At 35.8% G+C, this 16,284-nt stretch overlaps 2 protein-coding genes across 4 annotated transcripts in view; both read left to right on the top strand.

The window, feature by feature from the left end:
- LOC148947112 (constitutive coactivator of PPAR-gamma-like protein 1 homolog) overlaps nt 1–16,284 on the top strand; it is a 124,447-nt gene that overhangs the window by 60,957 nt on the left and 47,206 nt on the right. For 2 of the 3 annotated variants that reach the window (XM_089096874.1, XM_089096875.1), the window contains exons 8-9: nt 10,142–10,329; nt 12,706–12,913. In XM_089096874.1, the coding sequence (XP_088953000.1) occupies nt 10,142–10,329; nt 12,706–12,913 (396 nt within the window). The remainder of the gene's footprint in view (nt 1–10,141; nt 10,330–12,705; nt 12,914–16,284) is intronic. The other variant, XM_089096876.1, reaches the window with a different exon arrangement.
- On the top strand, nt 51–6,650 carry LOC148947113 (uncharacterized). Its single transcript, XM_089096878.1, has 2 exons — nt 51–72; nt 5,751–6,650. The coding sequence occupies exon 2, from the start codon at nt 5,757–5,759 to the stop codon at nt 6,648–6,650; it is 894 nt and encodes a 297-aa protein (XP_088953004.1). The 5' UTR covers nt 51–72; nt 5,751–5,756.

Here is a 16,284-nt window from a genome sequence, read left to right as displayed (position 1 = left end):
ATTGGAAATATTGTAGAGAATTGAACAGTCTATTGATAGAAGTTGTTTGATCAGGACCCCCTTGAATTAAAGGTAAGTCATACACTTATTCATTCTTCTTCTCATACGATTTATTCGTATTTTTTCACTAGAAGGGGCGACTTGTTATGCTTCAATTGCTAAAGTAAAGATAGCTTGATATGAATGCACCACTTGGGTTCCTCAGATTGAAACATGTTAAGGAAACAATTCTCACTTCTTAATAGGCAGAAAACTTTACCACTAACCCTCCCTAATGTGTAAATATATTTATTTACACATATAAGAAGGATTTTTAGAGGAAAGACTTGATGATAAAGGTTCTCCCGTTGGATAATATGTTAACTAGGATCATTATACATATTTTAAAGTAAGAATTGTTTTCTTAACATGTCTCCTTGTCAACACTACCAATTCTAAATTTATACCGTCCACATATAATATATATGGCAAATATTTGCCTTATATTTCCCAATGTGCTTTTCCGTTTCTTGATTTCGTCAGCTTTGATTTAATTTACGGGTATTAAGGTAATACAAGAGTGACGCTTGGCAAGATGCATGGAAAATATATAATTTGGGCTGTATATTTATATATCAGGGGGTTTGGGGTAAAGCATGATGAAATGGGCTTCAAAATATGGTAACTAAAACTTTTTTGTATATTATTAAGTAGATATTTTTTCGACATGCCCCAATTGTTAATTGGCTCTCCTTAACCGAAAAGACATATTTCCGAAAAGTATTATTTACTTTGGTATGATTCTAGTTTAGGGACTTGTTGCTATTTTGAAAATTAGTTGAGTTATGCGAATGAAACTCCCAGGAATGAATTTTTTGGCCAAAAATATATCCTGGGAATGTGTTGCCAAGCTACTAGGTCCACTCGATTCTCAATTATTGGACTTGAAAGATTGCACATATGACATCCGAATTCTGACAAATAATCTATTGGTTTTAGTTTTGAAAATGCATTTCCTTTTATGGTAAAATTCTACTTTAGCTACTTCTGGCTATCTTGAAAAGGGGTTAGATTAGGAAAAATGAAACTTTCAGGGATGGGTCTACAGGCTAAAGTATGTCCCGGGAAGGTATTTGAAGTACCTACCACCACTCCTTCTCCCTCTAGATTGTCCTGACCTTTGATGACCTTTAAACATCTGTGTGTTATAAAAGTGAAACCTTACAAAATAGATCTTCTGCTTAAATGAAATACAACAAAATTGTTTTCAGCTTCACGGCTTTAATGAATCCCAATTTGTAAAGGTTTTAAAGATATGCAATTGCATTTCCTAAATTTTGAAAAAAAATATTCATATGGCTTAAAATTCTACTCAAATAACAGGAATTGCATTTTCAGAACTAAAGCGAGAGAAAAACAAACTGATAACTAGAAATTAAGGTAAATCTTGTTTTGTCAAAATTTCAATAGGTATAATACCTGGTCATGTGGTCAAATTTCAGGAACCTCTAGAGGGGGAAAGAGTGGAGGTGAATACTTCAAGACATCTTCCCGGGACATATTTTAGCCTGTAGACCCATGAAGTACCCTCTGGAGGGAGAAAGAATGGTAGTGGGTGCTTCAAAATATCTTCCCAGGAGATCATTAAGACTTTGGGTATATTCCTGAGAGTTTCATTCACCTAGGTATACCACTTTCCAATATAGCAAAAAGCCCCAGCACTAGAATTTTACCCGTTTTGTGCACGTTTAGGCTATTTATGATCGTTCGCTTAAGGAATGAGATTGTTTGATCCTTTGACGGGAATAATATAAAAAAAAGTTATGCATTTGGTCTTAGGAGGTCCGTATGGCGAAGTTTATGTTTTTTGTTTCACTAATGGCTTTAGACACAAAAGAAAATATTTGTAGACACTTAGCAAATAGTTTAAACCCTCCCACCATTCATCGCATCAATCATACCCCTTGCACCCCCGCTCAAACAAAATAATGGCCGTATATTTGGCTTTAAAATACACTTATTTGTCTATCTATCTGATATGCAGAATAATTGTACCAAACAAATTTTGCATGCAGACCCGTTATGCTTACCCCCTCCCCCTAATGTGTAAATCTATAGCCCTAATTGATTTCTAAAGAAACGAAGAAACTAACAAAAAACGTTATGTTCTCGAATTTCACACAGCGTAAACTTGAGTGAGTGGCGCATAATACACAAGTAACAAAATTGCTTCCCCCTACGGAAATTAAAAAAATAATACTCAAATTAAATTCTCAAATTTGGAAAGCCTTATTTTCCATGGGGGGGGGGTGATTGCCGGAAGGGGGGGGGGGTAAACGCCTAGAACCGACTTCTTTATAATGGAGAATTGATTTTATAGTAATAAACATCGGTGTACACAGCTCAGATCCTTGGGGAAGGGGTCAATGGCAGGAAAATAGAACGATTATATATACCAAGTAAAATAAATGATTTCTGTGTGGCTATCCTTTTTAATTTGTGTATTGGAATATTATCAAACTGAAAGATGTAGGCCAACTCATCAAAGTCAGGCCGTCAGCCAAGGGCATAGTTTTACCTTTGATATTTAGATACCAAGCTCACCTTGTAAATTGCAAAAATCAGTGTCTTTGTAAGACCTAGGTGAGACCATGGGTCCAACTCATGACTGATCCACGACATGGATATCCTTTCACGAAAAGAATGCGGACATTGTTTAATAAGTAGGCCTTGTCATTGTATCCCCAACGGAATTTACACGATTTAGATAGCTTCTAAAATTTGGATAAGACATATACTTTTTATGTTTTTGTTTTTAGCTTTATGTAACTTAAATACGGTAAAACTGTGCAAACAAGAACGAAATGCACATTTTCTTTCAATAAATATGTATTTACCATCAATTGAATATTTTTGCTACAGGAAAAAGATTGTCACAAACAAGCTTTTGCACAGATTCAAATTTGGTATAATACTAGTTAGTATAAATACTTTTGATCGATGATCAATCGTGAACCTCTTGTCATCCAAGACAGAAATAAAAAAACAAAAAAAATGGGTAAAAGGGATATAACTGGTTGATGATACTAAAAGAAATATCATCTATTAAATCAAATAAGCTTAGAACCTGTCGTGTGAGTCAGTTGTCATTGTACACAGATATACCTCTTCCAGATCCTACATTGCTACAGGAAAAAGATTGTCACAAACAAGCTTTTACACAGATTCAAATTTGGTAGCATTACTAGTTAGTATAAATACTTTTGATCGATGATCAATCAGTGATACATAGTGAACCTCTTGTCATCCAAGACAGAAATAAAAAAAATAAAATGGGTAAATGGGATATAACTGGTTGATGATACTAAAAGAAATATCATCTATTAAATCAAATAAGCAGAACCTATCATTGAACATTATGCGGTAATAAGATTACGAGCCAATAATTTGTTTTTGTTTTAAGGGAGAGTTTCTACAAACAGGAGTTTCTACAGTTTCTACAAACAACTGCTCCCTCCCCCCAGCAGTAAACATTCTAAAGGCTATTGTACCTTTAAAAGGTTTGGTAATAAAAATCAGAGGAAGTTACCCAAGCGTAAATGTAATGCAGTTAAAAATTAAAGCTAAATTAATTATTCACATGAATTTTCATCAGATTTTCTGTACTTGTCTAGTATATAAAACACACTCGAGAAGTGAAGTTTGATGAATGCTAATGAAGTAAAACAAAATTATGATGAAAATATAATAGTTTAGAAACGAATTTGGGCTATATATTTGTGCATTGGGGGGGAGGGGTTAAAGCATAGCACATTAATTACGTAACCTAACAAACCTATTTTAATCTAACGAAACCTATTTAACCTAAAAAAAAATATGATGAAAATAGAATACTTTATTAGCAAAATCGTGAAAACTACAACTTCGAAATATGCTCCCAGAACGCAGAAATGCAGAAGAATCGCGTTAAAATGAACTTGTCGGGATATACCTTGGTGCCGTTTGTTCCTCCATTTTATGGAACACCTTCACTCTGTTTTTTGAGCAGAGGCACCGGTTTTTGGGTCGACAAAATTATCTTTGTGGTTCACTTTCAGATGAGTGAAACCTACTTGTTCAAGCTCAGTTCTGTTGTAGCCCTTTCAACAATCTGAAATAATTCTTGAACATACATAGTGAGACACTATATTCTGTCACTAGTCAAAGCAAACTAACCGGTGTCCTCAAGAATCGCGTTAATAATGAACTTTTCTTTGTCTTTGAGACGGTCAGCCGACGCCTTAGCTCCCAATTTAATAAATAACAAGTGACCTTCACAATTTTGCACATAAAGTATTTTATTGTCACCAGACTTCACTTCTCGGGTGTGTTTTATATAATAGATAAGTACCAGATTTTTTTTTCCAATGGTTTGAAATGTTTCTGTTCTTTGTTTGCGATTTTAGTCAAAAACCAAGGAGCACAAACAAAATACAGTTTAAAGTCGAATGAGTCTTAATATAAAGATGGTAGTGTACCGGCGATGAAATTAAAGAAATTCAACTGTCAATGTTCATGCTGCATTAAAACATCTAAAAATATTTCTTGCGAAATTTTTAGTATTTTTTGCATGGAACATTCTTAATTAGTTTCTCCTTTTTTTTTCGTTTTCTGGCTTTGAATTTAATATAATGAAGAAAATCCAAGAAGAATCAATTTACAAGAAACTAGTAACTAGCGATGTTGGTTTATAACTGAGCTTACACTCTCGAATTTTGTGCGATTTTCCGACGAATTACCAAAACCGTCGAAGACTTTGCGCATAACGAGTTTCTTAAGTTTAAACAAATAGTATCAGATTTTAGAAAATAGCTCCCGCGAATGCAGGGTTCTCCTGTTGCTCTGGTTCAATATGGGTGGTTCGATTGAGTGGCTCCACTTATTACATAGTCACCGTTTTTAGAAACTAGTAACTAGCGATGTTGGTTTATAACTGAGCTTACACTCTCGAATTTTGTGCGATTTTCCGACGAATTACCAAAACCGTCGAAGACTTTGCGCATAACGAGTTTCTTAAGTTTAAACAAATAGTATCAGATTTTAGAAAATAGCTCCCGCGAATGCAGGGTTCTCCTGTTGCTCTGGTTCAATATGGGTGGTTCAATTGAGTGGCTCCACTTATTACATAGTCACCGTTTTTAGAAACTAGTAACTAGCGATGTTGGTTTATAACTGAGCTTACACTCTCGAATTTTGTGCGATTTTCCGACGAATTACCAAAACCGTCGAAGACTTTGCGCATAACGAGTTTCTTAAGTTTAAACAAATAGTATCAGATTTTAGAAAATAGCTCCCGCGAATGCAGGGTTCTCCTGTTGCTCTGGTTCAATATGGGTGGTTCAATTGAGTGGCTCCACTTATTACATAGTCACCGTTTTTAGAAACTAGTAACTAGCGATGTTGGTTTATAACTGAGCTTACACTCTCGAATTTTGTGCGATTTTCCGACGAATTACCAAAACCGTCGAAGACTTTGCGCATAACGAGTTTCTTAAGTTTAAACAAATAGTATCAGATTTTAGAAAATAGCTCCCTCGAATGCAGGGTTCTCCTGTTGCTCTGGTTCAATATGGGTGGTTCAATTGAGTGGCTCCACTTATTACATAGTCACCGTTTTTGTGGCATAACCGGAAGTCTGTACTATTAAGTTACTGGGAGGAAGGTTCGTGATAAAACCAGGGTTATTGTATCTGATCAATTTTCAAACCTTAATGTTATTTTTTTTTTTATAGAAAAAGATGAGTTTTTCCATGCCCGGTATGCCACAACCACTTCCTGCACCAGCGGTTGCAAGTCAGGCACAAGTATCTGCTGCAGGCCAAATGAACGGTGCACCACAATTTGTGCCTCAATATTTCATTGCACAGGCACCTGCCCCTGTAGAAGTTGAGGAAGTAGACGAGGAAGAAGACGAAAATCTATTTGCTCTTATGAAAAAGAAATGGCCGCTTTTATTACCACTTCTCTTAGTTGGATTACCTGCTGCCGTTGCTGTTGTTGTCGTCGTTGTAGTTGCTGTGACTCGAGTTATTGTTGTTGTAGTCGCCAACTTTTTTCCCAGTATTTTTCCTTCCCTGAACCAAGATAAGGATAAGAACAAGAGGCCTAAGCCATATCCACGACCTTATCATAAGAAGCCTTACACAACTGAAACATATGAGAAACCTGCTTATGATATGTATGAGAAACCTACTTATGAAAAACCCTATTCTGCCCGTACATATCGGCAAATTCCATCTCCTTTGCTCAACTTTCGACTGATCAATGGACTGAGTAATTTAATTCTACCGATGCTTAACACCGAGGATTGCCTTGAAAGGATTGCCTGTGAGCTGGGTCAAATGTCAAAAAAAATGTCACCGCTTGCTCCTAGTTTAATCGACTTGGCTAATAAGAAGTTCTTAAAAGACAAGTCATCTAATTTCAGAGCTTCATTGACTCCAAACTATGCCGGTGCTCCTAGCTATGCCAGTGCTTCTTATGCTCCAAGCTATGCAAAATCTCCATATGCTGCAGGCTCTTCTGATGATCAAGATGATTCGCATGACCCTGACTATGCAGATGTAGTAGCAGCTCTCAAGTCTGGAAAATGCAGCAAACTTAAGTGCACTCCCTTCGGGTTGTTTCAGTAATATTTTAATGCGTATTACTATATGCACTTACTAATATAGTATTTATTCAATAAATTATTTTAAGTTCTAATTTGTTGGCGTTTCTTCTTTTTTATAATGCGCTTGTTTGTTTTGGATTCCCCAATGTGACCTACCCCCTTAATTGGCGGTTGGAATATTTTGATATTCTAGTTGTCAGTTTAAATTACAATGAAATGAATACCCATAGCTACACCTGCCCGAAAGGATATGGAACTCCTGGCTATGAACCCCAGCTTCTAGTTGAAAGAATAAATTAAATATTCCGTATGTTTCAAATTATTTAAGCTTTTGGTCCTCCCCCCCCTCTCTTTGAAATATAAGTCTACGTTTACGTGCTCGGAACTAAAATTAATTGAGACATTGATGTACATGTTTTCAAATTCAGTTGAAGTCTTATATTTAAATAACGTCTTTACCATTTTACTAGAATGGTTTGAAGTGGGACGAATCCAGTCTTTGATATATTTTCATCATTTCAGAGGTTAAAATTCAAATTTTAAAATTATTTCAGCTGATTCAATTTGGATTTAAACTCGATTTCAAGTGGCCACTATCATTTCTGAAACTGCTATTTCATGATTAAAAATAGTGATTATTGAAAGTTTTAAATAATGTTTCATAAGAAGGTTTCCTGTTCTGAAATTTTGTGTTACTTCCAACTATTTCGATATTCCATGATTGTCCAACATAGTCCTGATTCCCATTTTGATTTAAGACAAATTATACGATCTGGCTTTAGTTTGCGTCATGATACACCTAAAGTTTAAATTTGACTCAAATCGCGACCAGACATCGTGTTGATAAAAGAGCCATTTTTACATCTAGTTGGATAGCGTGTAGCAAGAGCGGATCCAGGAATTTTTTTCGGAGGGGGTTTTACTAATTTTTGACTCAGTTTTCGACTAATTTTACTGATTTTTACCTAAGTTTTACTAATTTTCGACTTATTTTCGACTCGGTTAAAAAAATTTTTTGGGAGGGGGGGAGGTTCAAACCGGGTAACCCCCCCCCCCCCCTGGATACGGCCTTGGCATGTAGTATATCTCCTTCAAGTTAACCTGTAAAATAATTGCTAGAAAATGTTTCTTCTGATTTCGGTATACATTCAGGATGTAAATCCTTATTTAAATTGCTAATGTTGTTGCTTTTTTATTTGTTAAACTAGTAACCATAATATTTATTGCGCTTAGGTATTCTATAAAAATGCAACTTTTGTCGCGGAGTGAATAAATATTTATCTATCTAGAAAAAGGAAGCATTAGGAAATGCACCGTTGTAATATAACTCCAAAAGACATGGACTTTATTTCAAGTTTTCTTTCCGGGGCCTAGAGGAAGTATTGGGTGGAGAAAGGGTGGTTGCCCAAGAAAGTTCTTTCCACACGCTTTTGAGGATAATTTCCGGGGTTTATTTATGCAAGTTGAAACTGAGGGACTGATATGTATTACCCCGTTCTAAATGGCGTTCCTCTTCAGATGTTCTGTATCCCAGTACAAGAAAGTAAGGATCCGTAACATTCAATTAGTAACTAGCAGGGCCGTATTCAGGATTTTTTTTTTGGCTGTGGAGACAAAAACAACTTTAACACCCTATCAAAATTGTGTTTTATGCATTTTTATTACGCTTTTACGAGTCGGACAAACATCTGGGGGAGGGGTCTCAAGCCCCCTAACCCCTTCCCTCAATACGGCCTTGGTAGCTGGCCTTTCCTCAAGTTTTCCAGCGTTTTAAAACTAAGTTCAAGTAAATATTATGTAACACTGTTCAATGTTTATTTAGCTTATATTCTCTTTTATATAATTACTTATTGCAAAAGACCTGATAAAGTGCGAAATCTCTGATTATCTGAAAATAGGGCTTCGACTGGAAATTAATTAATTATTTTCTGAGTGAAATTAAGCTCACTAAAGTCGGTAAATTTTTACTGTGGTACTTACTTTTATTCGGAAAAAGAAGAAAGAAATTTCGGAGCAATATAGTGTTGACGATTATGAACTAGAAGACGGAATTTAAAGCCAAATATATTGCAAGACATGATAAAAGAAATAGACAAATCTTTAAGATTTTTTACTTACAAAGAAAGAAGCTCAAAATTTAAAGGATATACTATTCATTAATAACGGTCAAGTTTCTTGATTCGGGGCCCGGCTTATTCCCTGGGAAAATTTCCCGCCCCGCGGAAAATTCCTCCCACATGTAAAATTGAGCTGACACAATGAACGTATGACAAATAAAAATAATGATGAAAAAAGGAATTTGGAACAATCCGCCAATATTCTAAATATAGGCAGTACATTTTTATTTCTTGTTTCTGCAGAACTTTTTCCCTAATCAATTTGAAATTCACAGTCCAATTTGTTTGGGCCAAGGGGACTAATGTTCAAAAATTATTCAAAGGATTGTTCCCTCTTCTAACAAAGGGGGTCCAAAAAAATTCGAATTTTTTAGATCGATCTGAAGCTTTTCTGAAACCTTGGGTTAAGGGGACCCCAATGCAGAAGGAAAATAAACAAAAGAATTGCTTCCACTCAAAGTGCAGCCCAAAAAAGGCCAAAAAATCTTCCACCTACATCAAATAGAAAGGGCTATCTTATAAACTTGGGAGGGGGCTAGTTCAGTTGAAATTGAAAGTTCTAGTGTCTTTTTTAAACCCAAAAGCTACTGGAGGGAATTCAGCCTTCCCTCGGTTTCTTTTCTGCTAAACGGCTCTATTCTAACCCCTATGATATCGAAGCAAAATTTCGAGGTATCCATTTTGTTCAAAAACTTTGAAATCTTTAGTAAGTTTGCCTTCCGAGTTGATATCATTCCCACAACCCCAGTGTTAATCTTTATCTTTCCCTGCTATGGTAACTCAGCCCCCAGAATGGCGATTTTTTTAAAATAATCTTCAAATTCGAAAATAAGTGCTATAGGGCACAATAAGTCGGTATCCTTTATTGACCCCGGGTCAAAATCAACCACAAATTAAACATTACAGGGCGTTTGGGTAGTCATATTTTTATTTTAAAACAATCTTTTAGTAAATAATAAGAAATATTGTATTAAGGAAATCATTACAATGCGCTTTTAATTATCATTATTATAAAAACTCCGTGGGCCACCCCGTGATGACCCATGGGTTCATCATGGGGGTCACATTAGTAAGCCTAGCGCTCGTCGCACTAACTCGTCACGTCACGCGGGGTCACAATAATAAGCCAAGTACCCTTTATTTCATCATGAACCCTTGGTAAATGTTTTGCTATAGACTGTGTTGCAAGGTTTGGTCACTTACTATTGATCCAAAAAAAAACAACTAATAGGTATTTTTTTTTCTCCATTCATTTTAAGCTCTCCTTAATTTTTTTGTGCGATTCCCTTCTTTTTTTGTTCAGACTTGTCTACTCTGTGGTCTTAACGCATGTTTTCTTTGTACATCTATATAATCAATGGCTTGAACGCAAAAGAATGTTGTTGTTTTTTTCAAGTTGGAGCTGTCGGAGATTCAAGACCCAAAGCACCTGGGCAAGAGAAGGTCGGTGATAAGGCTCGTGCAACCTCCCCTAAGACTGATATTTCTTCACTGCCCCCGGTGTCAAAGGAAGTTATCAGAATGGCAAGCAGCAGACATGCGCGTGGCCTTATGTCACCTTATGTCTACCACCTTCTTACGAGGGTATGTGAATTGTCTGTTATTTTGTAATTTCTCTGAGCGAGCCACTACACACAATGTAGGCCATCTTTGAGTTATTATGAACGAGTCTAAATATAAAGATGGTAGTATATCGGTGATGAAATGAAAGAAAATTGAAACCTAAATAAAAGAAAATATAGCTCTAACTAGTGACCTTTTATACAGGTCCTTAAACAAGGGAGAGGCTTGGGAGATCCTGTCCCCAGATGCTAATAATATTTAAGATTTCCCCTATGGTGCCTTACAGTTCTCACATAAATTTGTATTTTGCGTAGTGTTTGGGCAAATACCCCTTCCCCTTTCCCCTCGAATTTTTTTTTTACATTCACGCCTATTTTTATCAGTCAAAAGGTAGATATGAACGACAACAACTCTACTCCCGAGGTTGGCTGTGGCGTTGTGCCGTTGAAGTTTGTCTAATTATTTCTTAAAATTACTGTTAAGTATTTAAAATTTTATTCGGGGGGGGGGGAGAAGGGATAAATTATTGGAACTCTTGAAGTCTAATGTTTACTGTGTGGATTTTCGAAGTGCTTTGGGTTTCCTCTGTCTGAGGAAGTAAGAAAGCAGAAAATTATTAACTTTATACAATAAATTCTCTGATTAAGTTTTGTCTTCCTTTTGGACAAGAATTTGGAAGAAAATTCCCCCAGCTTATACTGCCGTGTGGTGGACCACCACACGGCACACGGCAGGACAAAATTTACCATCACTGGTGGTGCATTTTGTCCCTAAACATAACCCAAATTAGCGATTACAACAGGCGATAATATTGCGCACGTAATAACCACATTTTTTAATTTTGCTAAGTTCGTTTGCCGCTTTTCTAAATCTGAATCAAATACTTTTTTAATGAATACATATGAAATAAAAAACCCTGTTGATGTTTTGGAGAAAAAGCAAAAGAAATTTTTATCCAAATTACTTCTTTTCTCATAATTTATATAAAGCTGCGCACGAAGCTTAATTAATTCTATTTTTTTTATTTTTTTTATTAATTATTGAATGAAGTGTCAATTTGCGAAGTGTTAATTTTAAGTGTTAATTTATTATTTATTGAATGAAGTGTTAATTTGTGTGGTAAGTTTGATTGAAGGCCTTTGCGTACTTGTTGTTATATAGCTTAAAAGAATTTTATGGCCTGTTGATTAGCGGTTATTATTTTTTTTTAAATTTTTACTCTTCGTGTTCGGAGGAAATAAAAAGTATGAATTGAATTGAATTGATAGCTTGAAAGCCACCACTGACAGGGGGAATTCTACCGTACAGTAGTGCTGAGTTCTATATGAGCTTTCGGGGGGGGGGGGTCTGGTATGTTTGTATTAAACCAATAGGGGTAGAATATTAGAGGATCTCTTGTTCTAATACGATTTTGGAGCTCTAGTACAATTTATCCCGCCATAATAAATGCAGTTTTCCATGACTATACCTTAAATCCACTATGCGAGCTCAAATAGTGCGATATATCAACATATAAATAATGTGTCTGTTTTAGACAGAAGCTGCCATGCAATGGTGTATTTGATTTCTAAAGCTATATTCAAAGCAAACCTAAATTAAACAAAATGCCAATTAATTTTTAGAAATAAAAAAAAATGATTAACGAGGTGTCTCATTATATCATAAATTAAATTAATTTATTTTTCAACACGTTAAGAACATATGCTATTTAAGATGTACTGTAATAGTTGAGGATACATAACGATACATTTGTTGACAGTGGAAAGCTGATGAACATTATCCACCCTGGTTGGAAAAATTGAATTTACCAAAAATATGGTTGTATTATAGCATTCTATATTTACCGTTTCGTTAGTCTTTAGGTTTTAAACATTTACGGTGCTAAATTCAAGACTTTTGAAAATGTGCCTCGTTCCACTACTAAGTGTAAGGAGTTGTGGGGTTGGAAGACCCTCTGCGCCATTTTTTAAATAACTGAAGAAGTTTTTATAAGAAGATCTTAAACTAAATCATTAAGGTAGAAAATCTACATAAAGTAAATGCGCTCGGAAGTTTTTTTTTATATACATTTAAATAGAGAACATCCTTGAAAGTCAAACCAAACGTATTTTATCCTAAAGATATGGGGGCTTTCGCCCCGTCCCGTTTCATGCTGAAGTGTAACTTGCACTTTACGGAACTTGATTTTTTTTTAAATTATCACCTGTCTTCTTTTATATAATATAGATAATGTTTTCATTATTTTTCAACGCTTAATTTACAGATAAGAAGACAATTCTTAGTCTATCGAAAAATTTGATTCGTTTTTAAATAGTGAATGATTTCTTGTTATGTTATGTTTCTCCCCAACTTTAGGGATGTTTCGATATTTTTTTTAACTTATTCTTATCTTTACAGGGTGAAATTTGTCTTCCGACCTTGCTCGAAGATGAAGCCAGCCGAGAGCTTCCAAATATCCACAAGTTCTACCGTCCCCTTCGCCAAAATATCTATGGAATACTTTTTAATTTGTATCACCACACATTTTTGGCAAACCAGGACAAAGAGAAAAAAGGTGAATTATTTATTGCCAAAAAAGGCATATCGTCTTGTCCAAAATCAAAGGGTATGTCTGATGCTTTTCTGAAAATTTGCTATTTGATATCCCAAAGTCCCCTAACATGTTGAATGAGTCTTTTCCATGCCTTTATTTCTGAAGTCCTCATGTAAAGAGAAAAAAAATGAGTAGCCTTTTGGGGAGGGCAAATTATATAGGGTTTATTCGGAAAGTAATAGGACTGAGTTGATTTAAAAACTTTTATTTAGCCAATTGTTTCAATTTTTTTTAAATTTCCAAAATAGGCTCTTACTGCGCAAATGCAGCGCTGCCAGCACGATTTCCAAGCATTGAAGGCGTCACTGTATGTATTCTCCGGAATAGCCTTGAGAGCCGTGGTGCATGCTGCTTAGATCCCCTCTGTCGCCTCAAGATGCTTGCCTTTCATTGGGCTTTTCAAGTGAGGAGCAAAAAAAGTCCGAGGGGGGGGGCACATCTGGGCTGTAGGGCGGCTGCAGAAGCGTCGGGATACCGGCCTTCACAAGAAAGGCGGTGTGAGCCGGGCGTTGCCGTGGTGCAACCTCCAGTCGGCCGCGATGTCTTGTTGGACCTGATTGACCCTTCATTTGAGTCTCTTGAGCACTTCCACATAAAACTTGACGTTGACGTTTTGTCCAGGAGGAACAAATTCATGGTGGACGATGCCTTTGGTGTCAAAAAAGACAATCGTTTTCACTTTGGATTTGCTCCTTGCCTTTTTTGGGGGCGAGGAGACGCCAACGTGTGCCACTCGGAAGATTGCCTCTTTGTCTTAGGATCATACTCAATGATCCAGGGCTCGTCACCTGTGACTACGTTATTGAAAAATTCACTTTCACACATGTTCGAATTTTCTTGGCATACTGACGCCTGGTTGTCAGTGAGTATTTTTGGGACCATCGCACACCTTGTGCATATTCAAATGCACCGTCACAATGTCATGAACAACAGATTTTGGTAAATTTAACATTTGGGCAATTAATTAATACTTAGTTGATGGCCTCAGTTCAAAACTTTGCATACATGAGTCACATTGTCGGTATTTGTCGAAGGTGTTCCAGCACGTTGTTCCGGAGACCTCTACCCGGCCCCAAAAAGGCCTAGTGCCACCGAAACACACCACTTCTTGCTAAAGCAACATCTGGGTAAGCCTGCTTGATCATATCAAATGCATCTGTCGCAGATTTACCGAGTTTCACACATAATTTAATCGCGTACCATAATTTAATCACGCAAAAATGCCTGTCCTGACTCTTCAAGTGCTCAGAGACAACTGAACAACCGCTCGTTCGTTAGCCAGGAACGCCCTCTACCAAATCCAGTCAGCGCGCGCATGCTCCGAAGTACAATCGTGGCGCAAGAAAATCAGCCTTATTACTTTCCGGGCAAACCCTCTATGTATATTATGTACTGCAAAACATCTACCTTTGTCATTCTTTCTTTTTTATCTTCACTGCTCTACCACCCTTGCCAAAAATACCACCTAGGTATTAATTTTTTCACCTTAATTTCATTCCTAAATTAAATGAGTTGATTCTTCTTAACTTTCATTTTCAAACTCATTCTCGTACCCTGGATTCCAAAGACCTAAAAAATTCATTCATTTGCTAACATTTTATTTATAACGACCAAATCATCCGGTCAAATTTTATATTCTCATCTAAAATCATAGTTTTTGCATAGCCTTTGTCGTCTTCTTTAGGACAAAATCCATCAAATTAATTCATATAAAATGCAGATAAGGCACAATCACTGAATTGTTCAAATATCCAATGATAAAGTTCTGTCGCTAACATATTTACGTAAGACAATCAAGTCACCTAGGTAATCTAGGCCCAGGACATTTTGTTTTTCCATTTAATTGCTCTCCCAAAGGCTTTTTTATTCTTTTTAGAACAAAATCCAATCAGAATAATGCTCATATAAAGGATAAAAAACCCACCTTGATTAGCTCATGATTTAGCCCCAATCAACTACTAACCTTGCTTTCTACCTTATCCGCTGCAATACTGTTATCGTGCATGCCACTAATCACTTTAACTTACTTATGAGATATATCATGATATAGCTGACTATAGCTTTCTTGACCTGACTATAGCTTATACTGACTGTATATTCAGACCTGTACTATAGCTTTTCTATCAGTTGAATCAAATATCTTCACATAATCTCCTAAAATTCAGGATTGAAGACTGATAATTATTAATTATTAATCCAAATGTGACAATATCATCATGCTTAGTAATTTACCTCCTGCTGAAATCAAGATACTGCCCTTAAGACTACTACATTTTTTATCGTTACCTTTCTTATAAAGAGGTTTTTCTGAGGCTACCTAAACTTAGGTACTTAGGAAGCCCCGTAATGTTCAATAAATCTTCAGGCTAAACAAAATGAAGGGAATACTTGTGGACAGGTTAACAGGACAGGTGACTAGTGAACAGGACTAGGCCATTTCACAAGTCACTAGCTCTCTTAGAGTTTTGTTTTTGTAAATAGTCATTTTTTTTCTGAATTTCGCGTGCCCTGCTGTATTACTAAAATCAAGTGCACGAATTTTTGTCACAAAATTTATGAGGGAAGAGAAATTTTCTGATTGCAATTTTGAATTCATAGTAAAAAGATAGATTCCGATATTTTTGTTGCTGAGCAAAAAAAGAAGATGTTTTGTTGATATTTTTGCTCTCTGCGGATAGATAGGGTGACCAATATCATCAAAAGTTCTCTTCTGACGAATAATTAAATTGTAAAATAATTTACTACTCCTATCTAATGCTACTACTCCTATCTATAAAATGCTTTATCGGAGGTAGGCCACTGGATATCCTAATCTTTTTTCTTATATTCGCTGGCTTATTAACTTTGAAAATCCAAAAAATGATTGGTTTAAGTTATTGTGGATAGCAGAGCCATCAAGCTTGCGTTTATAGTCAGAGATATATTTGGTATGAGCAAAGTGTTTTTTCTATGTAGGTGACTAGTGAACAGGACTAGGCCATTTCACAAGTCACTAGCTCTCTTAGAGTTTTGTTTTTGTAAATAGTCATTTTTTTCTGAATTTCGCGTGCCCTGCTGTATTACTAAAATCAAGTGCACAAATTTTTGTCACAAAATTTATGAGGGAAGAGAAATTTTCTGATTGCAATTTCGAATTCATAGTAAAAAGATAGATTCCGATATTTTTGTTGCTGAGCAAAAAAAGAAGATGTTTTGTTGATATTTTTGCTCTCTGCGGATAGATAGGGTGACCAATATCATCAAAAGTTCTCTTCTGACGAATAATTAAATTGTAAAATAATTAATTGTTAATTAATCGTCAGATTAAAAAATAATTACAGAATTCACCGCCAAATTATAATTGTATACTGCCAAAATATTCAACTTCATTCTTTTGTAGAAAG

This window comes from Artemia sp. Qi Xiang Cuo, chromosome 11, assembly GCF_049724085.1.
Source record: "Artemia sp. Qi Xiang Cuo chromosome 11, ASM4972408v1, whole genome shotgun sequence".
Taxonomy (NCBI): Eukaryota; Metazoa; Arthropoda; class Branchiopoda; order Anostraca; family Artemiidae; genus Artemia; species Artemia sp. Qi Xiang Cuo.
This window is presented reverse-complemented; position numbering and strand designations above follow the sequence as displayed.

Coding starts and splice junctions, on each gene's coding strand:
- LOC148947113 (XM_089096878.1), top strand. CDS start 5,757: ATGAGTTTTTCCATGCCCGGTATGCCACAACCACTTCCTGCACCAGCG.